This window comes from Diabrotica virgifera, chromosome 1 (assembly GCF_917563875.1).
Source record: "Diabrotica virgifera virgifera chromosome 1, PGI_DIABVI_V3a".
Lineage (NCBI taxonomy): Eukaryota > Metazoa > Arthropoda > Insecta > Coleoptera > Chrysomelidae > Diabrotica > Diabrotica virgifera.
The window spans coordinates 273,782,933-273,808,983 of NC_065443.1; the positions used below are offsets into that span (position 1 = coordinate 273,782,933).

The 26,051-nt window shown below is 33.3% G+C and overlaps 1 protein-coding gene across 1 annotated transcript in view; it reads left to right on the plus strand.

Annotated features, from left to right (window-relative positions):
- Nucleotides 1-284: 284 nt before the first annotated feature.
- LOC114334907 (peroxidase-like) overlaps nt 285-26,051 on the plus strand; it is a 95,859-nt gene continuing 70,092 nt past the window's right edge. The window contains exons 1-4 of the mRNA XM_028285044.1: nt 285-537; nt 2,877-3,044; nt 10,528-10,721; nt 20,572-20,764. Of these exons, the coding sequence (XP_028140845.1) occupies nt 309-537; nt 2,877-3,044; nt 10,528-10,721; nt 20,572-20,764 (784 nt within the window). The 5' untranslated portion in view covers nt 285-308. The remainder of the gene's footprint in view (nt 538-2,876; nt 3,045-10,527; nt 10,722-20,571; nt 20,765-26,051) is intronic.

Sequence of the window (26,051 nt, forward strand, 5' to 3'; positions counted from 1 at the left end):
TATGCCCTACTTTATGCGTATTTACTGTTGATGGATTGATTTATAATATATAATTTGCATCTTTCTAAACAAAGGTAATAACAGTTATTAAACATATTTAGGTTTGTTATGCACAATTATTTTTCCATAAATTGTAACATATTTTGCTTTGTTATTAATTACATCATAAACTTGTAAATACTGTAAATTACCTTAAAAATAAAAACTGCTTTTTAACTTTAATTTTATCACCATAATTATACAATACGAATTGGTAATTTTTTGGTTGTGATAAGTATATAATAACTAAATTTTCGTTAGCTCGATTAATGTGCTTCAGAATGTTGCTGTCAACGTATTTTCTATTTTGGATACACTGTTTTTTGTATATCAACATTGCCTTTGGAGATAATCAGGAGTGTGGTGTTCAAGTAACCAAATGTGAAGATAACGACAAATACAGAAGTATAGATGGAACATGCAATAACAAGAAGCATCCCAGTTGGGGAACTGCAGGTTCAACGTATATTAGAATGTTGCCACCTAACTATGGAGACGGTAAGTATTACACTTTTTAAGTACCGTCTTTTTCGAATTTTGTTGACCATCATACCATACCGTCTTTTTATGAATTTTGGTGATCATCATGTGTTACAATTTTATAAAATTCAAAAATCAATGTAAAATGACAGAAATATCTATAATAGGTAGTGATAATCCACTAAATTTTCCCATTAAGTATCAAGAATTTGAAGAAGCTCTAGACAAATCAAAAAACATTTCATCGGGTCCTGATAATATAACAATCATATTTATCAAAAACTTGCCGTACACAGGAAAATTAATTCTCTTGGACATTTTCAATCACATTTATCTTAATAAAAAATTACCATCAATCTGGTCTGAATCAACAATTATTCCCATTTTAAAACCTTTCAAATCAAAAACTGACTGACTCTCTTTCCTCTAGACCAATTTCTCTTACAAATAATACATGCAAACTACTAGAAAAAAATTTAAATGACAGATTAATATGGTTTCTTGAAAAAAACCGATTATTAAGCCATATCCAAAGCGGCTTCAGAAAAGGCAGATCAACACATGATGCCTTAGTAGCTATTGACAATATTATATGTGAGTCCTTTAGAAATAACCAGAGAGTAACTGCCATATTCTTTGATATAAATAAAGCATTTGATACTACATGGAGATACAACATTTTACAAACCATGTCTAACTGGGGTGTCCAGGGAAATTTTCTTGCTTTTTTAAAACATTTCATGAATAATAAAGTACCTATTCCAAGTACGTGTGAATGGAATTACTTCAAAAACAGAATGTCTTCAAAACGGTATTCCACAGGGCTCAACTTTAAGCCCCACTCTATTTTTAATAGCAATTAATAATATCGCTCAAGAGATAAAGCTACCTTTGAAAGAAGATCTGTATGCAGATGACTTAGTTGTATATACTAGTAGCTGCAATATTACACTAGCCTCAAAAATTCTGCAATCATTCCTGCATAAACTAGAAGACTGGTTCCAAAAAACTGGTTTTACGTTCTCAGGCGATAAATCTCGTTTCATCGTATTCAATAAAAGAAAAACTGATTGCAAAACAACACTTACTCTAAATGGTATCAACCTAAAACAAGTAGAGAGCATTGACTTTCTTGGCCTGAGACTGGACAGTCAGTTAACATGGGCAGAACATATTAAAAAGCTAGTCGTATCCTGCCAATCTAAAATATATCTCCTTAAAATGCTATCAAACCGATCGAATAAAGCAAAAAAAGAGTGACAACGTAAAAGAAAAAGTAAAAGTGAAAGTAGTAGTCAGTTCGTAGCTCGAAACACCAAGTGCCGAAGAAACACACAACCCAAGCGTAGGTCCAATATCACGACCAGGTAAGAAAATAGAGGAAAAGGCGCAAGCCAAACAAAAAAAAATACAAAAAAACAAAAAAAGGCGTAAGCCACAAAAAAAATCATAAAAAACAAAAAAATCAGAAAATTCTTGAGCACCAAGTCATTGGACCGAACTCAGTGGGTCTTGGTACAATGACTTGGGGCCCAAGCAAGCAATTTTAGTACCGTGGATAAGTAAATAGAAGACAAAGGTATAGAGCGCTTCACGCAGGCCTAGTTTTGTAATTCGATTAGGGCACCACATTGGAATCTTATTACCCAGGATTCCATTATGAAGAGCATTTGGCTACGATAGTTGTGCCCCCATCGCGCATCAGCGTGCTATAGGGGCGGAGGGATGGCCTGGGGCATTGGAGCGAGGTGGGGTGATCCCTGTTTTAAACTCGGGTGAAAACACCTCTCCCCAATGAATTGTTACACCCGAATGTACTTTTTCGATAGGGTGGACATCTCCCATAGGTCGGGTTGAATCAAATTGCTTGCTTGCTTGTTTACTAAGCCCAAATTTCGAAGGCTTCTACTTTTTCATTAGTGTTGCGGTCATTGTCCACAACCGGAGATACTTACATAACATTTCAAAAGTGGGATTTTGAGAGGTGGGGTGAGGTTGTTAGAAATGAAAATTTGCTTAATGCTAGTGAACGATGCTCTTGTTTTTTCTATTCTTATACGTATTTTCTTCGCTTGATCCCAACTATTCCCAACTAGAATTAACTGTTGTTCCTTAGTACGGGTCCGAATCCACGTGTTCAATTCTTTGCCTGTGTAATAAGTATCAATTATTGTCTTGGTGGTTGTTAGGCTTTGCTTAATAATATCCAATTGGTTTTTGTGATGTTTAGTTTGAGTCGGTGTTGTGCACCTGTTTTTTGTATCTTACTCATTAGGCAATTCAGTTCCTACATGTTACTAACTACTTAGATGCATACAAAATGAAAAAGAGTTTATTTAATAATTACTTTGTTTTAGGCCAACATTCGCTTCCTCAAACTCCTGACAAACAACCCTTACCAAATGCCAGAAATATAACGGCACTTATATATACAGATGGTCTGTTAGAGACTTGTGAAGAAGTAACATTAAATGCCATGGCATTTGGGCAAGCTGTCGCACATGATCTTAGTTTTATGGCACCTGGTACGTTTTAACAGTTTCGTTATTCATTAACCGTATTCTACTGTGCATGCTTATAATTTAAAAAGGGTTTATTTTCTACACCGGGATCGGTCGCTCTGTTACAAAAAATCCATTTTTTGTATTTGATTCCAAACATTTTAACCTTTTCCGTGATAACTTGATGAAACATTTGGCAACACAGTTTTCCACTCGTAAGTGCCTCCAGGACGAGTGTAGTAATTCACATGTCAAACAGGGGCAGTTTTAATTGTGAAACAGGTTAAAAATTTGAAACGGTCATACCACGAAAACGGCACATTTATTTTGTCTGACAAAACAGACTTAAACTCTCCGAACAGAGATTAAACTCTCATGCAATTATCAGACTGCTATTTATCACCTGTCATAATTCCTGCCGTTTGATATATTCTACATGTTCCACTTATTAAAACGCCCATTTGGTGATAAATAGCAGTCTGATTTTTGCATGAGAGTTTAATCTCTGTTCGGAGACTTTAAGTCTGTTCTGTCGAACAAAATACAAGTGCCGTTTTCGTGGTGTGACCGTTCCAAATTTTTAACCTGTTCCACAGTTAAAACTTCCCCTGTTCCAGTGTTCCCATATATCAAAGTTTGTCCGACTAGACACCCTTAAGTTATTAACAAATTTTCAGCTTGCTATTAATCAACTTTTTTTATACGCGGGATCCAGACCTATAAGATATCAATATTATATATAAAGGATCTCTATATTAACCATAAATTAACATTTATAGGCACTTTTCGCAAAGATTAGACCAACGTACTAACGGAATTACAGTACCTGGCCAAATTATTAGGCCAAGCAAAGAGAAATTTAATATAATATGAAGTTATTTCTCTCATGATTATGAATATTTTAAAAAATACCGTTTTTTTTCCTTTTTTGTGAATATGTGTTACCTTTAAGGTGTGTATCCATTAGATTTGATGCTCCGCGCTCTCTGCAACTGCTCTAATCGATATGGCATGCGCTCTTCTACATATTGGAGCCACCGCCGATTGGAGCGCCGAGGCGGAGCGCGCACTGTTACATGGTCCAGGAGCGCCCACGTATCCACTATGTGGAGCAGTTGCAATAGCGGCGAACCACATGGATACGCACCTTTATATGTAAAGGAGGACATGCCGTATCGATTGGAACAGTTGCAGCGTGCGCGCAGCAGCGAACCTGATGGATACGCACCTTAAGATTTAATATTCACAAAAAAGGATCAAAACAATATTTTTTCAAATATAGTGATAATCATGAGAGAAATAACTTCATATAGTAAAGTTTTCCCTGCTTGGCCTAATAATATGGCCAGGTACTGTACATACTGTGGTTATATTTTCGTATTTGTTCCTTTTCTTTGTATCTGATATTTTTTATTTTAACGTTTGTTCCGCTTTCGTGTATATCTTGAGTTTCCATTTAAATTTATATTGTTTCCATAATTGCTGAAAATATATATTTTTAACATAACAAGTAAAAAGAATATCATAAAATAAAAATTTGTTTTAAATACTGTTATGATCTGCTTTCTCTTACTTTTATATTAATTAGTATTTATTTACTTAATTATTCCATTGTCGCAAATCATACATAAAATTAAGAATAGTCTCAGGGTGCCTTTTTATCATACAAAAAAATAACTAAATTATCTTAGGTTATATTTATCTTTTCTCGTATATTTTTGCAGTTACTCGAGCGCGTCATATTATCATATGGGGAGAAACCTTGTACCGTGTAAATGTACCCCTACCATACATTGGATCTTAGTACAGGGGAGTTCGTTAAGGGGGGTCCGACCAAAAAATGTATCGTTAGAAAAACTCTAAATCGTCAGATTTCGATAGGGTAAGTTAAATTCATGCAGAACAGTGTATATTTCGAAAATCTGAGAGTTTGAGCGGGGCGCAAAGACATGGATGAGTCACAAATTTTCACAAGAAAAAAGCTAATATTTTAAGAAATAAACGTCAGATACTTCGAAAAAATAAAAAATACTTTTTCAATATTTTTCACTGCAAAATACACGTATTCTATATATTTTTTAAATCTATCGAATGACATCAAACACGACCCACCATGGAGGTGGGGTGTGGGGTTACTTTAAAATCTTAAATAGGAGCCACCATGTTTTATTGCAGATTTGGATATCTTACTTAAAATTAAGTAACTTTTACTCGAAACATTTTTGGATTATGGATAGATGGCGCTAAAATCGGAAAAAACGATTGCCGGAAATGGAAAATTAAGTTGAAAAATGGAAATTCGTAACTTTTATTTGTTTTAGGACCTAACCTTCACAACCCAATAGGTCCCCATAACTGCAAAATTAGCATACTTTTCTCCCCTACTATTATAATGACATAAAAATGTGACAATAAAGCCTAATTTTTAGCAGTTATTTTTTAAAAGTAGGTAGATGTATTATGCTCATTTTTACTCTGAACAACAAATAATATGTGGTTTAGACAATTATTGCAGAACACCATCCATGTAGTTAATTTTTATTTTGCAATATTATTAGTCCACGGCTTTGGTTTTAAGAGCATTTAGGTTTCTAATAAAACATTGCTCGTCTGCTACATGTGTATTTTCTTACCGGAGTGCCTTTTCAATAAAACTACTTCTAGTGCAGCCGATATGTGAAACAATTTTGCATTTCTTGATAGAAGAATATAATTAGGACCACATACACAACACATATAAAGGTTCAAATTTAGATATGAGGCCGTCTCAGATTTTGCCTTTTACAAAAATGGCGGGAATTCAAAATGGCGACTATACATATGTGACTAATAGCACGATAACTTTTGAACGAGACGTCAGATTTCAATCAAATTTGGTATATAGGTTCTTTTATGATGTATAAAATCAAGGTCTTGAACAGGATAAATCGGTTTAACAAAAGTTGTGTTTTTCTTGGTTTTTATGTAAAAATATATTACTTTTTTTCAATTCTTTCACCCTGTATGTATTAATTTTTCAAAAAGTTAATACAGCCATTGTAAAGAGCGTAAAAATATTTTTTAGGAAATATTTTTATCTTTTTAGTTATGGTAATTACCATGTAATAAATGCATAACCTATCTTCACATGCACCAATGTGCGGCAGATTCGTGCATATATTATAAGAATTGTTGTGCATTTATTGGTAGAAGCATATAATTTGCACCACATATGCTACAATTATAAAAGTTCAGATTTAGATATGAGCCCATCTCAGTTTTTGTTCCTTTTACAAAAATGGCGGACATTCAAAATGACGACTATACATATTGACTAACAGCACGATAACTTTTGAACGAAAAGTCCGATTTCAGTCAAAATTGGCACCAAGGTTGTTTTCTGGATAATTAACATCAATATCTTGAACCGGAAGAATCGGTTTACCAGAAGTTGTGCTTTTACTGCTTTTTTATGTAAAAATTTGTTGTTCTTTTGTACCTATTTGTTGTACCTATGGGCGGAAGAATCATTTTGAATGCCCGCCATTTTTGTAAAAGAAAAAATCTGATATGATCTCATATTTAAATTTGAGTCTTTGTCTGTGTAGTATGCGTGGTCCAAATTATATGCTTCTACCATTAAACATGCACAATAATTCTTATATTATTATTTGCACGAATCTGCCGCACATAGGTACCTACATGTGAAGATACGTTATGCATTTATTAAATGGTAATTAATATAACTAAAGAGATCGAAATATTCCCAAAAAAATATTTTTACGCTTTTTTCAACACCGGTATTACATTTTTGAAAAATTAATATATACAGGGTGAAAGAATTGAAAAAATAAACAACATATTTTTACATAAAAAATCAGGAAAAACACCACTTCTGGTAAACCGATTCTTTCGGCACAGAATAAAGAGGGACAGTAGAACCACTCTCCGAAAAATTAGAAGTAAAATCAGTCGCGCATGGCGACCGCGCAATGTTCTTAGTCGCTTTTGCCCCACTCTCCCATTGCTAGTCGCATAGAAACGTACGGATTTTAACAGGGAAAACCCGCATCCACCACCGGTGAATTACCAATTGCGTACTGCCGGTATTACTTCTTGAGATCAAAGCGCCGTTAGAGGAGTGGTTTTACTGTGGAACCTCTATATACTATGTTTTCGGTCCAAGAGCTCGATCTTAAACATCAAAAAGAGATCCTATATACGAAATTTGGTTGAAATCGGACTTTTTCTTCAAAAGTTATCGTCATATTAGTCACATATGTATAGTCGTCATTTTGAATGCCCGCAATTTTCGTAAAAGGCAAAATCTGAGATGGATTTGTATCTAAGTATAAACCTTTGTATGTGTAGTATATGTGGTCAAAATTATATGCTTCTACCATTGAATGCACAATAATTATTATAATATTTGCACGAATCTGCCGCACATAGGTACATGTGAAGATAAGTTATGCATTTATTACAAGGCAATTAACACAATTAAAAAGTTCAAAATATTTCCTAAAAAATATTTGACGCTAAATTCCTAAATTTGATCCTAAATTGAAAAAAATTAAAACATATTTTTACAAAAAAAATCAGGAAAACACAACTTCTGGTAAACAGATTATTCCATTGCAGGAGTTCGATCCTATACATCAAAAAAAGAACCCAAATACCAAATTTGGTTGAAGTCTGACTTTTCGTTTAAATGTTATCGTGCTATTCTGCCGTGCTTAGCTTAAAAGTGTTATCTCCAATGTTGTGCCAAATGGAGATATGATGTTATACATATAAATCTTTACATTCTACATCATTTTTCTTAACTTAAAAGTTGTAAAAGCTTATAAAAATAAAAATATATTGTTAAAAAAATTGTGGTATGTACAACAAAACAGCGCAGTAATAGTCTTAAACGTGGTATCTACTATTCCTTAGCTAGTTAGTGGTATGTTCTCAGAATTCTGTACATACCACTTTTAAGACCGGCTTTTAAATAATTTACCGGCTTATGAATGCGCGCCTAAAAATGGAATGTTTGTTTTCATTTGATTTAAATCAAGTCAACAGGTGTGTTAGTGTTTCGTTCTACCTAGTAAATTTGCTTATTATAATGTTGTTTTTACCTAGAAGTGGGCACAGTTTAGGTAAGTGTAGTTCTGGGGAAAAGTACAAGTTTGCAAATTTTTTATATCGACATTGGGATACAGTAAAAATAATGATCGAATACTACAAGACTGCTTTTCTAGAAACTCAGAAAAAAATAACTGTTACCGTATTAGTAAACAAGGTAAGCATACCAAGACTCCCAAAATTGATAGAAATGTGATAAGAGCTCATGTTGAAAAGTTTAGTCCTGATGTATCTCATTATCGCCGCGAACACGCCCCAAATAAATGATACCTACCGAGTGATTTAACTATCCAGCTTTTGTAGTCAGATTTCAAAGAAAAACACTCAAATTTTCTTTGTTCTTACGAAATATATCGAACGGTAGTAAGTAAAGAAATGAATATTTCATTTAGAAAACTCGGCCATGAAGAGTGTGAAGCCTGTGAAACGTTTTTGCTACATAATCCGGAACATACAAAAAAAAATCCTTGTGTAAAGTGTGGACTGCGTTGTTTGTTTATTGTGCCAAAACCATATCTTCAAGGCAAATGAAGCTCGTTCAGCCTACCGGCTAGACAAAAAAAGTGTATTTAATTGACAAAATTGTGTATTTTTCGGGAGATCTTCAAAAAGTTATCATGCTCCCCAGATTGGATATGTTTAAAAAGGCGAAATTTTGTCCAAGAATCATAGTATTCAATCAGAGTTTTGTTCCGATTGGCACAAAACAGAAAAAAGTTATACCAATTGCCCTACTTTAGCATGAAGGCCTCGCAGGAAGGCAAAAGCGAGACTTGGTGACCATGTATTACAATTTATTTTTAGAAATTAGAGATTATGAACATGTTGTGTTATGGGTAGAAAACTGTTCGTCACAAAATAAAAATGGGACGTTATTTACTTTCTTAACTTACATTGTTAACTCACAGAGGTCTCTATTAACGAGATTGTTATTAAATACTTTGGACCTGGGCATAAGTTTATGTCTGCGGACAATTTTCATTATCAAGTATAAGCTTCTATGAAAAAAAATCCAAAGAATCCGAGAAATGATGGGAGTCACACATACAATAATTGATGACATAAAAACAAAACAACTAAATGGTACGGCCATGTACAGAGAATGCCAGATGATAGAATCCCTAAGCAGATTTTGGCATGGACACCACAAGGGAGTAGGAAAAGAGGAAGGCCGAGAAGAAGCTGGAGAGAGGGAATTGAAAGAGAACTAGAGGAAAGAGAAATCCCTTCAGGTCTATGGTTAAACAAGAAGAATGGCGGTTAAGAGTCAGAAGACGTCGGAGAACGCTGTAAACCGATAGTAGTATGATCATTCTTCAATTTATAAATTAAACTAAAGGATATTCTGCACATTCGAGCAATAAGAGGAAAATACTTTGGCTTGCAAGGAAAAGTTTACTAAAGTTTTGAGCTCAATTTTTAATGAAAAATGAGAACTTGAAAAATGGAGGGCTTTTTACCCAAAAGAATAAACCAATAAAAGGGATCACTGAAGAAAGGAAGGCCAATATTATTAAAACCTTATCTTCCTTAATGCCAGCAAATAGGTATACGTTTTGGGAACATTTGCAAGTTAATAACAAGGCCACTAATTTGTTAAGCAACGTAGAAGATTAAACAATATCCGTTGTGGTTATTTGCAAAATATTTATTCAATTTTATTTTCAAATTTATTTCTTTAGTATACTAACGTTACCTACATGTTTTTTTTTTCTTTAATGAAGATGAATGAACAATTTATATGTACTAGTTTACATTATTTTCTGCTCCTGCTTTATATCTATACATATAACAATAATTGTGATTTTTATTAATTTAAAAGTGGTATCTTCACTGGCAGTACGTTACCACTGGTAATATTATAAATAATTCTTGACTTTAAAGTGGTATCTACCATTTTTTAAATAAAAACCAAAGATAACTGATTTTTTTTATTCAGTAAGTTTAAATCTATCTATTACCAAATAAAATGCATCATAGTATCACACAATATAAATTTACATGGGGTCGGAATGTGCTTACAACTTTAAACCCCCTTTTCTCAGTTTCATAATTCCGGCAGATACCACTTTTAAGCAAAGCACGGCAGTATTAGCCACAAATGTATAGTAGCCATTTTCAATGACCATCATTTTTGTAAAATGCAAAATCGGAGGTGGTCTCGTATCTAAATTTGAACCTTTATATGTGTAGTATCTGTGAGCCAAATTATATGCTTCTATCATTAAATTTATAATTCTGATAATATTTGCACGAATCTGCCGCACTATTCAAACAAAGTAGTTGAATTATTTGGAATTGAGTGTTCTTTATATTCATTTACATCCTTACTCGCTCGGTTAATTTTATTTTTATGAAATCACCGTGTCATAAAATATAATCCACTATATTTTAGCAAATGCTACTGAATTACAATGCTGCTCAGAATATTATAGAAATGTAGAGAATACACCGAAGGAGTGTGCGAATATCGATGTATCGCCAGAAGATCCATATTATTCTGAAGTGGGCATTACATGTATTCCAGTTGTTAGAACATCTACTAATCGAGATGCTCATTGTCAAGAAAATTTGGAATATGCTGAACAAGTAAGTATAAGGAATAATCGTAAATGTTACGGTAAAAGTAATAAATTCGTTTACTATTATTAATAACGATAACAAAAATTGGTAATGAAAAAGACAGTTTCTTTCCTTTCGATTCAGAGGCGATGCACAATCTCCAGACAGCCCAGCAAACAGACCGAGGTGTTAATTACGTGAATTTTTGGTTGGAATGTCACATTGAAAATACGTCTTTAAATTACGTGAATAACTCGTCTTCAATAGACGTGTTATTTACCTTAAATAGCAATAAAATGTTCCGGGAAATTCACGTTGCAAATACGTATTGATTAACGTATCTTTTAGGGAATGTATATAAATATTAGTATTCACGTGAAAGATACGTCCTCGGTTCACGTAAATAATTCGACCTTAATTAACTTATGAATCAAGTAATTATTATCCTCATATCATATACATAAAACAAGCATATAAAGTATTAACAATGTATTTATTTAGTAGAATTTAGAGACTTTTAAAACATTTGTCTTGTATAATTATTATACAAGATAATGAACCAAAAATGGTACCGACCTAAAGACACATTAAAAAATTTGCCAACACAAAACACAACACAGGTCACTTTTTATTTCGAGGAGGACACTTCGACATTTTCTCGTTTTTTTTTTTAATTGCATCATCGGCACTTCAACCCTCGAAGGTAAATGTTAATACGAAAGACATTATTATAAATAAACCCGCCTAAAATAAAACGAGGAAAATAAAGCTCTCCACGTTTCACTTTTTGTTGTGAGAAATGTGAGAAGCTGATATTAGAGGTTATGAAAATCGATTGTAAAAATCGATCATTTTTAAATTACAGTTAAACTATTCTACTTACTTTAAATTAGTATTACGTATTTTCTTTTTGTTTTTAAATTTCTTCTACTATTAACTAATTGGTCTTACTAAAAATCCATTTAAATACCGGAATAATATAAAAAAATAATCCTATCGAAACGTATCTATTATTCGATAAATCGATTAATTTAGTTTTGGAACCAACTATGTTAGTCCTTTGTTAGTCACGTACCGTGGTCACGTGATAGTATTTAAAGGAGGAGAAAGTCTTGGTAGTACGTCATCACCGCGCGCGATTTGAAAATTAGACTCAACATAATTTTAGCTCCTGTGATATTTTTAAAGAAAAAAATTGCAAAAATAGCTTCAAATCAAGGTTGGATTGAAATAGTTATGCTAAATGATTTTAAAAGCGAAATCATAATCTTTTTGTTTAAATATTGGTATTATTTACATTACTTTTACGTGAAATACATCTAATTTTTCGACGTCGATAAAATACAATGAGTAAAATTCAAGCGATACGTATTTAACCAACAGCGTTGTAAAATTTTGTTTTCCAAAATATTTCTCAAAATTTAACCACAGGAGATTTCTCTCTCGTGATTATTACGTGAAATAAACGTACCTTTGCGATGTAAACGACATTCACATCTGTTGTGAAAAACATGTACTATATTCGTCATTATGATTTTATATTATTCTAATGTCAAACATGTATAAAGTAAGCACTGATGTATAGGTGAATGATTTGGCACTGAAATACGTTTTTTTCCCGTCATAAGTCACCGAGTTACGTATTCGTTGAAATTTGCCGTAAATTTAACGTAATCATCACGTAACTGGGCTCAAACCTGTTTGCTGGGAGCTGTCTCTGCCTTACGACGTCCTCAGGGGAGCTGCGTGCCCACCTCTAAAGCAAAACGAAACCAAACTGTTAGCTTATGTTAAATTTAAAAAATAGTTGAAAATCCACTTTTGGGACGTTGCAGCGATATCTCTTAAAGAAAAGCGAAAAGTGAAGATACAAAATTTATTAAAATGATAATAAATAAATATTTAAATCTGAAAACTTTTCTTGTTGGAACTTTTTTCTGGTACATCCTTACGCCCGGTTTCAACTTAAAGTAAACATTAACGAAAGTTCACTTTAAAGTTGACATTTATCCATATGAATTGCAATGATACAAGTACCAAGTTAAAATTTAAAGTCCACTTTAATTGATTATTAAAACGAGCGTTAATCTCTGACTTTTACAATTTCGTCGCCTTAGAACCAAGCTATTCTATGTCCACTTTTTTTCGAAGATAAGGTTGTACTTCTAATTTAGTCTATGTCCAAAAACCTTTCGGTCAATAATATTCCAAGTGCGATTATCCCATATAATATTTTAAATATGACGTGGCTATTTTATTCTATGTCCACTAAACGTTAGCAAGCAAGAGAACAATTTGATTCAACCCGACCTGTGGGAGATGTCAACCCTATCGAAAAAGTACATTCGGGTGTAACAGTTCATTGGGACGAGGTGTTTTGACCAGAGTTTAAAACAGGGATCACCCCACCTCGCTCCAATGCCCCAGGCTATCCCTCCCCCCCCCCCCCCCATAGCATGCTGATGCGCGATGGGGGTACAACTATCGTAGCCAAATGCTCTTCATAATGGAATCCTGGGTAATATGATTTCAATGTTGTGCCCCAATCGAATTACAAAACTAGGCCAGCGTGAAGGGCTCTATACCTTTATCTTCTATTTACTTATCCACGGTACTAAAATTGCTTGCTTGGGCCCCAAGTCATTGTACCAAGCCCCACTGAGCTCGGTCCAATGACTTGGTGCTCAAGAATTTTATGATTTTTTTGTGTTTTATGATTTTTTTGGTGGCTTAGGCCTTTTTTGTTTTTTTGTTTTGTTTAGCTTGCGCCTTTTCCTCTATTTTCTTACCTAGTCGTGATGTTGGACCTACGCTTGGGTTGTGTGTTTCTTCGGCACTTGGTGTTTCGAGCTACGAACTGACTACTAGTTTCACTTTTACTTTTTCTTTTACTTTGTCACTCTTTGTTTGCTTTATTCGATTCACTTTATTTCACTATTTGCTGTTTAGGACGTTTGTGCTTCCATCGGTGGAACACGTCATACTCTAGCATCTCTCGCAGTATGTGACTTGGGTGGTGCTCCAGCTCCGCGAATTTGACCCTTGGCTTATCTGTCATTATTTCGGTGACTCTCTGTTGAAGTTCCCTAAATAGGAATCTTTCTGCGACGTATCTTGGAACTCTGGCTGCTTCTCTTAAGCTGCTGTTGTGGACTGCTTGTATCTTCTTTTTGTGGGTGTTGCATACTTGTCCCCATGCGAGAGATGCGTATGTTAATACCGGTAATATTATGCTATTTATTAGTCTTAACCTCGTTTTTAGTCTTAGTTTATTTTTTCTTCCTGTGAGTGCTCTTAAAGTTGCTCTCGCCATGTTGGCCTTCTGGACTGTGGCTTCTACGTGTTTTTGGAAGGTTAATCCTTTGTCCAGGATGACTCCCTTGCAAGTATGCGGACCAAAATATACTATGTCCTTTGGCCCAATAAGAATTGAGGAATTCGTATCACGTGAGGACATAGAATAAGTTGGCTCAAATTTTATTTCGGTTATATTTTTAGTATTAGTACCTACGTCTACGAAGTTTGTTTTGATTGCAACCGCCGGTTTGTCTAGTAGTTTATCGCGTAAAAATAGAGTAATAAACATGAGTGATTCAGAAGAAGAACCTTTTGAAGACTCTAAATCAGAATATCAGCCGAAGTGGAATGCAAAGTTGGAATAGCAGAATATCAAATTATATTGAGGTTAGGTTTACATTTACATTTTAATATTTTCTTATATCCGATGTGGATGATGGTTTAACCCTTCGTTAGTCACTAGGATAAACGGAGCATCAAGAGTCGCTACGGTGTCAGAGAACGACAATTAAAAAAAAATAGTTATTGCTATAAAATTCGTACAAATATTTTATATTGTGTATAGGAATGACTGAAAAATATTTTTCGAAATGTTTTATTGAAAAACAACAGATATAAAATGAAAAACCGCTTTCATTTTCACTTCCCTCATCGTCCAAATAATTTTCATCGTCGCTAGGAACCATTTCCCATAATTCCATTCCAACGTTTTTGTTCGGCTTCAAAGGACATCTATAAATAAGACTTGACCAAAACTTACCGATAAAATGCAATAATAAGATGCTAAATCTTTACCTGAACTGCAAGTTATGCCAATAAAGTAATAACCACACCGTTAGTCGCTACGGGTCTTGCACCAAAAATAGCTATAAAACTCGCACAACTTTACCCAAGTAGGTAAGAACGTACACTAACACGAGGTTAGTTGATAGGAAGAGGTACAGGAAGTGGCGATAGAAAAAAACAGTTATTTTGTAAATCCCGAATGAATAATTCTGTCGTCGGTGTGTGACACCGATAGCGACTAACGGAGGGTTAACCTTAACCGATTTGGAATATATTCCAGTGAGTTTAAATGGATCTAATAATCCGGCAAAAGATGTTCAAGCGGCCAGGTATTTTTAAAACTTTACTTAGGATGACTTGAAAAATAAAACTTATTTTTTTTTCTAGCACTAGTATTGTTTCTGATAAAAAACAAGGAAACGAAAACGGAGCTCAAAAAATGAATGGAAAAAGAATATAAGAAAAAGATTGCGGCAATCAGGTCAGGAATATAAAAGCTGCAAGGGTGGTACTTTTCCAAAAGAAGACGTAAACGAAACTGTGTTAATTGTCGTTTCAAATGCCTTGATAATTTTACTGAAAATGAAGTAGTGTTAATCCATGAAGAGTTTTGGAGCAACATTGATAGCGAAAAAGGATTTTTTTATGATAAAATTACCGAAATAATTTTAGTACAGCGGAAAAGAAATCGAAATGAGGAGCGGAAGAGAGCAAAAACCTATTCATTTAGATATTATTTTGTAAAGAACGACGAAGAAAATACGAGTCTGTAAGGCCTTTTATTTAGGCGTTTTGAGTATCAGCCAGATCAGAATATCATATTTTTATTCTTATAAACGTACGGGCATCACAACAACACCTAATCGAGATTTGAGGGACTCACGAACAAGCATAAGAATTAAAGATGATAAGAGAAAAGTAATTAGAGATCACATAAACATCTTTCCCCGCGTTCCTTCTCATTACTGCAGGAGCAATTCCTCAAAAGAATATTTAGACAGATCACTATCTTTAAGTAAAATGTATGACCTGTACATAGAATATTGTAACTAAAAGAATTTAACTCCAGAAAAAAATGATTGTGTTATAATATTTTCAATGGGGAATTTAATATAGGCTTCCATAAGCCAAAAAAGATCTTTTTGAGATTTGTTCACAGTATGATTTAAAAAAGGAAGAAAAAAGTTTAACTGATGAACTAAAGGAGAAATACAGAATCCACACAGAAGCCAAACTTTCAGCCTGAGAAGAGAAGTTAAAAGATTCGAATTCCACTAAAGCAGATGAATCTGCTGCCATTATTTACTTTGATATGCAAAGCGTTTTAACCTGCCCCCAAAGACAGATATCTAAAGCGTATTACAAAAAAAATTACTGTTTATAATTTGACAGGTTGTGATGTAATACAAAAGTAAGGAGATTGTGTGTTATGGCATGAACTACTTGGTGGAAGAAGAGGTGTAGACATTGCAAGTGCATTGTATCTTTTACTCAAAAAACTTTTAGACACAAGACCTAATGTTAGAACCATCACTTTGTGGTCAGATTCATGTGTGCCACAAAATAAAAATTCCGTCATGTCTGCAGCCTTATTACATTTTCTTAAGAATCATCCTACTGTAAAACGCATTACGCAGAAATTTCAAGTACCTGGTCACAGCTGTGTTCAGAAAGTGGATGCTACGCATAGTGTTTTGGACCGACATCTGAGTAAACTGTAATTGCATAGTCCTCTCGCTATTATTAAAGCTATTAAGAATGCAAGAACCAAGAAGCCATATAAACTTATTTAGGTACAAAAACATAATTTTTTGGATTTTAAAACTTTGTCAAATTGTTTAAGTCTCTCTAAGGCCCCATATAAACACGTTGTCCAGATTACTTACGAAAATTAAGCAAATACCGTAAAATATAAACTAAAGTTTAATGAACCAGAAATGCACTCAGTGGCGTTTTTAAAAGGCAGTTGCAGGCTAAGTTCTTCCAAGCCGTTTCTAGAAGGTGTTCCAGATCCTAAAATTCAGTCCCCCCTGCAGACCTTCCAGAAGACAAAGTTGCACATATTAGGTGCCTAACAAATAATTTCTCAGCAATTGATTTACAATTCTGGAAATGTATTATTAAAGATTTTTAAATTGTTTAACTTTTATGTTGTCAATGTTGTTTATTTGCGAGTGTACCTAATACAATAAAAAACTATTATTATTATTAAAATATTTAAATACTTTTCATTACTAATTTAAGTTTAAGTTGTTTTGGTATATTTGTAACGGTCCACCCGTTATATCATTTTTAGCTCTTTAATTATTTTTATAATTATTTTCTCTTGACCTCCCAATTTCTGTAACTTTCTCGTAAAGGACTACTTACGTGACGTCATACCTCGGTGATGGAACGTACTATATACGCCATCTATCGAGAATTATTTCGTGTTCTGAGAGAATTTGACGTTTACCTTGGCGGAGAAACGCATCTCCTTCGCCACTTGGCTGTTGGCTGTCTCGACAAAATGGCGGGTTGATAATTTCGACTAAATTATTTATATTTAACATCTCCAGTTTCATTTTATATGAAAACTAGTTATTACCAATTGTTGTTTTGGAGAAAGGAGAGAAGTGTAAAACACAAATGGAATCTGGATAAGAATCACCCGATAAAATATTTATTTTTTCATAACAATTTTTTTATATATAGCTTGGTTTTTTTGTGATGGAACATTTGATATATTAGGTTCATTGTTAAATTCCTTAGTCAACTCAATATTTGGATTTTATGTAGATTATTATATGTTTATTGAATTTTCATTCAACGAAAATTATATATTCATATATTTTTTGGTTAGACATAACCAATCATATCCAATTCTCAATTAATATTGGAAATACTTATCATTTCTCTGTAGGTTTTAAATCTATTGAACATCCAATATTTTTATAAATTCAATATATTTTTACAAGTATATTCCCTCAGATAAATCATGTTCAAATTTCAAATTCAATGTCATTATTTGTTCATATCTTCACACCCAAAATAGTTCAAGGTTACCTGAGATTAGTTTTTGCTCCATTTAATGGTTGCTTTTTCTGTATTACATATTTCTTCTAAAAAGGTTTTTCTCACCTACTTATTTCTTCTTCTCTTTACTTTTTGCTCACCGGTTTATAAGAGAAATAAAACGAAGGATATATTTTTAGCCACTTGGAAGAAATATACAAAATCGTAGCCCTTAAAACATCTTGAGAAGTCCTGAGACAGCCACAGCCAAGTCAATCATGGTAGTATGTCTATTTGGGCGCAAGCTATGGGAGCGTTCCAGCTCAATTTCCGTCTTGGCACCTGGGCCTACAGGAGGCATGGGGTCGCACCATCCTGATGCTCACTTTCGAGGATACAACCGCAACCTCTTTAGGAGTCGTTTGGGTTTTTTTTGGGAACATTTTGTGTTGTGCTATTGGTTTTTATATTTCAGACTCCTGGTTTAATGCACTGTGTTTATTAAATACTTTTTCAGATATTTGTATATTAATGTATTCAGTTCCAAACTATTGTATCTATGGTAAGTTACTTGTGTGCACAAGGTCATCATTTAGGTCATCATTCGGTATTTATCTTAGCTTCATTTCTATAACCTTTATTAATTAATTTTGCTTAATTCATCATTGTATTTTCTCTTCGGCAGGCTTGTGCCTATTTATTTCTATTAGTAATATTTTTCGGGTTTTAATTTAGTTGTACGTAGCAAGCGTACTATAACCATTTGGTAGAAATTTCATGTGAGTTGTACCCCATATGTAAGTAAGAGGTATGTAATTTTGTAACAGGTAACTTTATTGTAGTTATCTTGAATATAATCTTTGTATAACTTATGTCATTTTAGAATCACATGATATGCACTTTGTGTAACTCAGAGATTGTTAAAGATCTGGTAGTTAATTTTAAAAAATATTTATTTATTTTGTACATCATTTATTCTTATTCATCACATATGATCTTTGTTTAACTTATGTAATTTTATAGTCACATGATATGCACTTTGTGTAACTCAGAGATTGTTAAAGATCTGGTAGTTAATTTTAATAAATATTTATTTATTTTGTATCTGACAGCAGTGTACGATACCTGGGAGAGTAATCGAAGATCATTTTCTTGGCGCCCATGATTTGTTAGTGTTAATTAATTTGTTCTTCTTGATCAATTATGCTTCTTTATCTAATTTCAGTACATTATTCTTATCTTAGTATATACCTTTCCTAGTCATCTGCATCTACTTTGAGCTACTGTTCTTAGACAGGCATGCAAACGAGCCGTACCCATCCTTGAGTGTCGAGTTGTTCTCTTGCATCTCTTGCTAGCCAATTCTGTTCAGGTTGCCTCTGTCTCTTCATACTTCTACTTATATCCCTTTTAATTCCCCTTTCCTCAACTTCATCATCTTATCATTATCCCCACATACAAGTACTACTGCAAAAAGTAGTATTTTCCTACTTCGGCTTCTCCAACGAGAAGCTAGTTTCTGCTCTTTTCAATTCTTGTCCCATTAGCTGACATTACATCTAGCTGACAGTTAGTTAATTTCCTTTTCCTTACTTCTGTTGGTGTATATCCCTCTCTTTACTTTCACTCCAACAGAAGTTCCTATTCTTGTTTCACTTCAGTTTTCCTTAGTATTTCCCTTACCACTCCATCTCTTCATTTTTATTCCATTAGCTGACATTAAGTTAGTTTCTTTTTCTACTTCTGTTGGAGTTTATCGTCCCCTTTACTTTCTCTCCAACAGAAGTTCTATTTTTTTATTGTTTCATATTAACATAAGCATATTATACCATTAAACTTGCTTCGTTCTTTCTTTAATTATTATAGATGTTGATAAAGTAATATTCCATATTAATTACTACCTTAATTACGGGTCCAAATTATTCTATGTCCAAACATTGTTGTTTATAATAATTTTTTTCTCAAAAACTGTTAGTAATATCTAATACAAACTGCAGTTGTTCTAAAGTACATATCATTATGGTTACTAAAAAAAATTTATTCTCATTTAGTTTACTATTAGGATACTTAAACTTCAAAACTTTAAAAATCCTCTCCTGTAAAATTTTCAAAAGTGGACTTTCAACTTTCAAAAGGCGACGATTTATAAGACAAGAGACGATGAATAATGAAAGCGAATAGGACTCTGCAATATGCAGTCACATTCCGCTTTCATTGGTCTAGGAGAACGATCCGAAAGAAAGTTCCTAGTACTCAAATCTGAGTAAAGATAGAAGTGAAAAAGACAGTTTATGTTTCCTTTCGATTCAGAGGCGATTCACAATCTCTAGACAGCTGTTTCTGTCTTACGACGTCCTCAGTGGAGCTGCGTGCTTAACTCTGAAGCAAAACGAAACCGAACTGTCTATTTATGTGGAATTTTAAAATAGTTTAAATCGACTTTTGGTACGCTGAAACGACATCCCTTAAAGAAAAGCGAAAAGTTCATACACAAGATTTAATAAAATAATAATAAATAATTATTTAAACCTGAAAACTTTTCTTGTTGGAACTTCTTTCTGGTACATACTCAATCGCTGACTTCTTAACACAAGAGACTTATTCTAGAGACTTATTGTATAAACTAAAGTTGGTTCAAAATAACATTTGAGTACCCTTTGATATTAATTTATTAAAAACTAACGTTAATTCGCCATCGATACAGTTCCAGGAAAGCTTTAAGCATTTAATTTTTCAAATTAAAATTCCAATAAGTATAACTTCTTACGTGCGTACATGAGTATACACACTCCTTTTTTAGATAACATCAGTAACAGCTAGTTTGGATTTGTCGATTGTTTATGGTAGTACCAATAAAATCCATCAAACTCTACGGGCATTTAAAAATGGATTACTCCTAACAGAAACAAGGAATGGCCAGGAATGGCCTCCAAGCGCCCATCGTAGTGGCTGTCCACTATTATTAAAGCATGAGAATACCTGTTATCGTTCAGGTAAGTAACAAATTGTCAAAAACTATGTTTGTGTAGGAAACAGAGGTTGAACCTCGCAAAATGGACACAAGTCCGGTTTTATTTTTTTTTTCTGGTACATCAAGGGGTGCTTGTTATGAGACTAACATTTTCTTAAAAAATTCGCCACAGAACGCCCCTTTTCATCCCTTTAAAGGGGGTAATTTGTGGTTTTTGTGAAACGTAGCTCTTCTTGTACGTTTTGCAAAAAATTTATTTAATAGTAAAATGAAGAGGACTATATTTCCTACTATTTGTTGAAGTTATACTTCTTTACCGGCGATAGAGGGTGACATTTTATATGTTAAAACCTATCAGCCCGGCGCATGCGCATTATAACTTTGTTCTGATTTGATGTTTAAATGACATGTCAAAAATTATCCAATATGGCAGCTGTAGGCATAGAAAAAAGTGTTGTGTGATTTGGTAGAATGCGATCTTACTCTTTAAAAAACATGTCACGTATTTCAGCGCCATCTCAGCACCTGTTTAAATGAAGTATACTACAAATCTGGCCTCCACATAAGTGGTCTGTAGCTTCGACATGATAGGTGTGAAATTTTAAACGTTCATGTTGTTGATTGGATAGGAAAGGTGCCATAATCTAGCCTCCATGGTAGGTACATAGCCTCCATACGGTACTTCCAATATTTAATATTTATTCAAGTGGACAATAAAGGTAAAACACAAACAACTTTTGTTTCTTACTTATTTATTTATAAAATAATGTGACATTTTACATAGAAATATGAGTATTTAATTTGGATTAAATAAATGTTTACTTGTTGAACTTTTCCACCGTCTGCACACAACAGCTGAACGGAGCCATTAGACCTAACAACAAAACGCGAAATAAAGTATGTATTTTAAACTGTTGGATAAACAGTACCTACAATCAGAAAAACTTACCTTTAACAAGGTACTCGATTACAAAATATCAAAAAACACGACTGAATATCAGCTTTTTAAGGTGATACAAACACATCACCATCACATAACCGACCATATAAAATAACTGAACGAGAACGACAACGAACGAACGAACGAACGAACACGAACACTGAACACAGATTCACAGATAGCGCAGGATTTGTCAAAAGTCATGTTCCACCAATCACAATGCCGACATCAGCGCCTCTGACGAAATGGAAGGAAAATAAATACGATTACATGTTTTTTATTAGAGTGCGCGAGGCATGGCTGTAGGACAGCTGTGGTTTGGCGGTAAAGGTAAAGGTAAACAAATGTATAATATATGAGTTTTATTGTTGTGAGAACAGAAACAAACAGAAAACAAAGTTTATAATATTGTAGTGACTTTTAAATAGTTTTTAAAAGCAACAGGTACGTAATAATTGTTAATGTATCATAGGTATAAACCTACCTATTTGATCTGCCAAAATACATAGTATGTAATACTTTTATTTATATAATTTGATTACTATCAAAATTTCTATCAATAGTCACCTAATATATTGTTTTCTTACTCTATGTTTTGTTGTATTTTTTCAATTCTAAATCATTTCAATTCAAAATTAAAATAATTTGATCAATTTTCAAAATATCAAAATATCACAAGTTTAATCCGTTTAGTTAGTCGATCTTCGTAAATAATGACACATAATCTCCGTGGCTAAGCGTTGAAGGCGAATGAATTCCAATACCAACCGCGCTTATCAGCGCGCTGGTTCGAGTCCCAATAGAAACTTTCTTTTTTGTTTTTTTTTTTAATACATTTTATGATTGTAAGTTTATTTATTATATAATTTTATTTTCAGAAAATACGTATTTAGTTAAACAATTTTTCGACACTTAATGTTCAGACATCATTTGTGGCTTGTTTAATGTGTTTGTGTGTGTTTTATTCTTTTATTTTAATTTTTGGCACTGTTCTAATAAAAATGTTTGAGAAGTAGTAAGTATAAATTAGTTTAATATTTAAACAAAATATAAATAAAAAGTATATTAATTTCGTTTAAATCATATAATAGAAGTATAACTTCTTACGTGCGTACAAAGTACACACACATTCTTTTTTCCCGAGAGCATATGTTTATCACCCACCGTTTAGCGGGGGTGGCGCCCCAAAGATGACAATTTTTTAAAAAACAGGTTTTAAAAAAATATTTTTCCTAGCTGTAATTAAAATAAAGAAGAGATCCTGCGGCAATTGTTCACAAATAAGTGACCGATTTTTTGATATAAGTTTCGTTTAAGGGCAATTGACAAATTTTTTAATTACGGGGTGTTACATTTTAAAAAACCTTTTTTATACCATCTGAACCGCCCATGCTAGAGTAAAAAAACTTTTAGTGATTATCCATGTACTAGTGTTATTTACAAATGTGTATAATACACCCCCATATTTTCCCCGAAACCGCCAAAAAAAATGAGGATTAATAAAGAAAATAATCAAAAATTGATTTTGTGCCACCACTGTCGCTTTAGGGTGCAAAGAAAATAAAATATACTGATGTGATCTTGATTATTGATATGAGATAATATTTTTATATGTCATTTAATTTAATCAATGTATTAATACTAATCTAATTAATTAACCAGATCACATATCAATATGTTTTCAATCTCAGGGCGAATTATAAATTAATTACTTACTTTCGTGGCTTCAAATATTTCTTAATGGTTCCTAATCGGGATAGAAAAGAAAAGAGTAAAAAAAATACATATATGGGTTACAATTATAATCAAAATATTTTTTATTTTATTTAAAAGGCAATCAATGCTTAATATTTGCTATTTCTTATTATTCTTAAACATAACATTTACAAATGGGAATCTTATTTCCTTTTGGTTTTCAATTGAAAGTTTTTATTAACATTTAACTATTAGGAGTTATTAGGAACAACTCTATTTAACTTTGATGAAGCTTTTCTGATATTATTGATTATGTTATTCAATTTTTTATGTGGAATTTAATACGAAAAACCCATACATTCATGTCCAAACAAATGAGACTGACCTTTTCCTGGTGAACTGAAAATGTCCTCACACAAGACCCGTTTCCTGCTATCCTTGGCTGCGATCAAACCTCGTCCTGGCTTCCAGTAATGTTCTCCTTTGAAAAACTAGCTCGAATAGCTCTCGTTCCTGCTTTTGTTGTGATGCTGTGTTCTACCTTTTTCGAAACTGCTATCAGCTACCGGGACACTCTTGGCTCAAGGAGGTTCTTTTACTCTCGACCTGGCCTACTTCTCGTTCCACGATAGATATTCCACACTCACGGAACTACCGGCTTTCTCACTCTCCGTACACTACCGTCTACTACTCGACTTCACTTCTCGACAGCTCAAAACATTCTGATCTCTATTTGTCATTCATTCCCCTACTTTCTAAATATCCCTTCCAGATTCACAAATCAAACTTTCACCACCAACTCTCATTCGCAGTATTCCTCAAAACCAATTTTTAAACTTTCTAAATATGCTTAATGGATTTCAAAAGAAAATATTTAATTCCCATTCTAAAATTACTTTCTACTATATACAAATTTTAATGACCTATTCTCTATTTCCACTTAGTCTTATTTAGCATCGGCTAATGATCGATCCTTCCGCGAACAACGATAATGACCTATTAACGATTTCACTTGAGTCTTATTTAATCACTTCTTAAAATTAAATATAACAATTTGTTGTATACAGGTTGTTCTAAATTTATATGCCCGAGGTTGAGAAAATTAAAAATATTTTATATTAAAGTGAATTTTGTTTATAATTATCAAATTTTAATTTTTATATCAAATAGAAATATAACAAATCCCCGCCTTGTATTCGATAAAATTTATCTGCATTTTTAAATAAATTTTCTCGAGGCAAAACCAACTCCCTGTATATTTCCTTACTTTAATCTACGTCTTATACCCCTTCTTCTTGTATTACTCTAATTAGTCCCACCTGTAGAGTAATTGTTTCCTTATTTTCAGTGTCCTCATCCGGTGTTAGAGTGTCGGCTATTATGTTGTCTTTCCCTTTTTCCCATATTAATCTTCTGTCTTTTTCCTCAGATTTTTCACATACTTTTATCGTGTATTCTGCATCCTCGTTTTCATATGCCTCCTCTTCAAATGCCACTGTTTCGATCATATCTTTTTCGCTTTCATTTTTTTGCTTTATTTCTTCTTCTCCTGAGCTCGTCTCTTCTTTTGAGGAATCCCAGGTTTCCTTTGTTTCTGATACTCTCAAATTTTCTTCTTCTGGGCTCAACTCTTCTTTTGAGGAGCCACAGGTTTCATTTTCTTTTGTCTTTTTCTGACTTTTTCTCCCTTTTCTTCTTTGTCCTTGCTTCGTTGCCAAATTCATTTCCACTGTTTGTTCTTTACCTGATTCGTCCGTATTTTGTTTCTCCTGTTCCTTGTCCTGTTCTTCTTCTTTTTCTTCTGTTAGATTCATCGTATTATTTTTAAAATCTATCACTACATGTTTTTCTGCCAATTCGTCAACTCCTACTATCATGTCATGTGACATGTTTGGCATTATTACACATTGTAGTGCATACATCTTTTTACCCAGTCGTACCATTACTCGTATGCCTTCATTTATAGTTGCCAATGTCCGTTTGTTTGCGCCCACTAAATTTACCCTAGGTATTTTGTAAATTAAATTTGTTAAGTTAACTTCTTCTATTAGTTTTCTGTTGACCAATGTTATTTCAGATCCAGTGTCTATCATAATTTTAATTGGTTTCTCGTTGATAAATCCATCCACAAATTTTAAATTAACTCCATTTTTCTTTTCGTTGTTTCTTGCCAATTTAATAAACTCCTTGGGGTTACAAAAAATTCCTGTTTGATTTTTGGTTTTTAGTGAGCGCCGTCGTGAAAAAACGCCGGTTGCTCATCGTTGTTTATATTTTCGTCATAATGTCTCTCTCCGTCATATTCATCTGTCTGGGTATTATTTACTTCTCTTCTATTTTCTCTTGGTCTGTCGGATCTGTTTCGGTTTTCTCGATATCCCTGTTCATTTTGTCTACCATTATTTCTGTTTTCTTGATTTGAGCGTGTGGTGTTTCTATTCTGGTATTCTCGATTTCTGTCCTCATTCCATTGCCTATTTCTTTGTTCATAATTTCCTCTTCCGTTGTCTCTATTTTCGTTTTCCCTTCTGGGATTAAAATCTCGTCTTGTATCGTCCCTCCTATTTTCATTTCTATCTCTGTACTCCTGTGTTTCTCGGGGCCTGTAATCTCTTCTATTTTTTTAACCATTTCCTTCTTAATACTCTCTATATTTCTGTTGTTTTCTTCTATG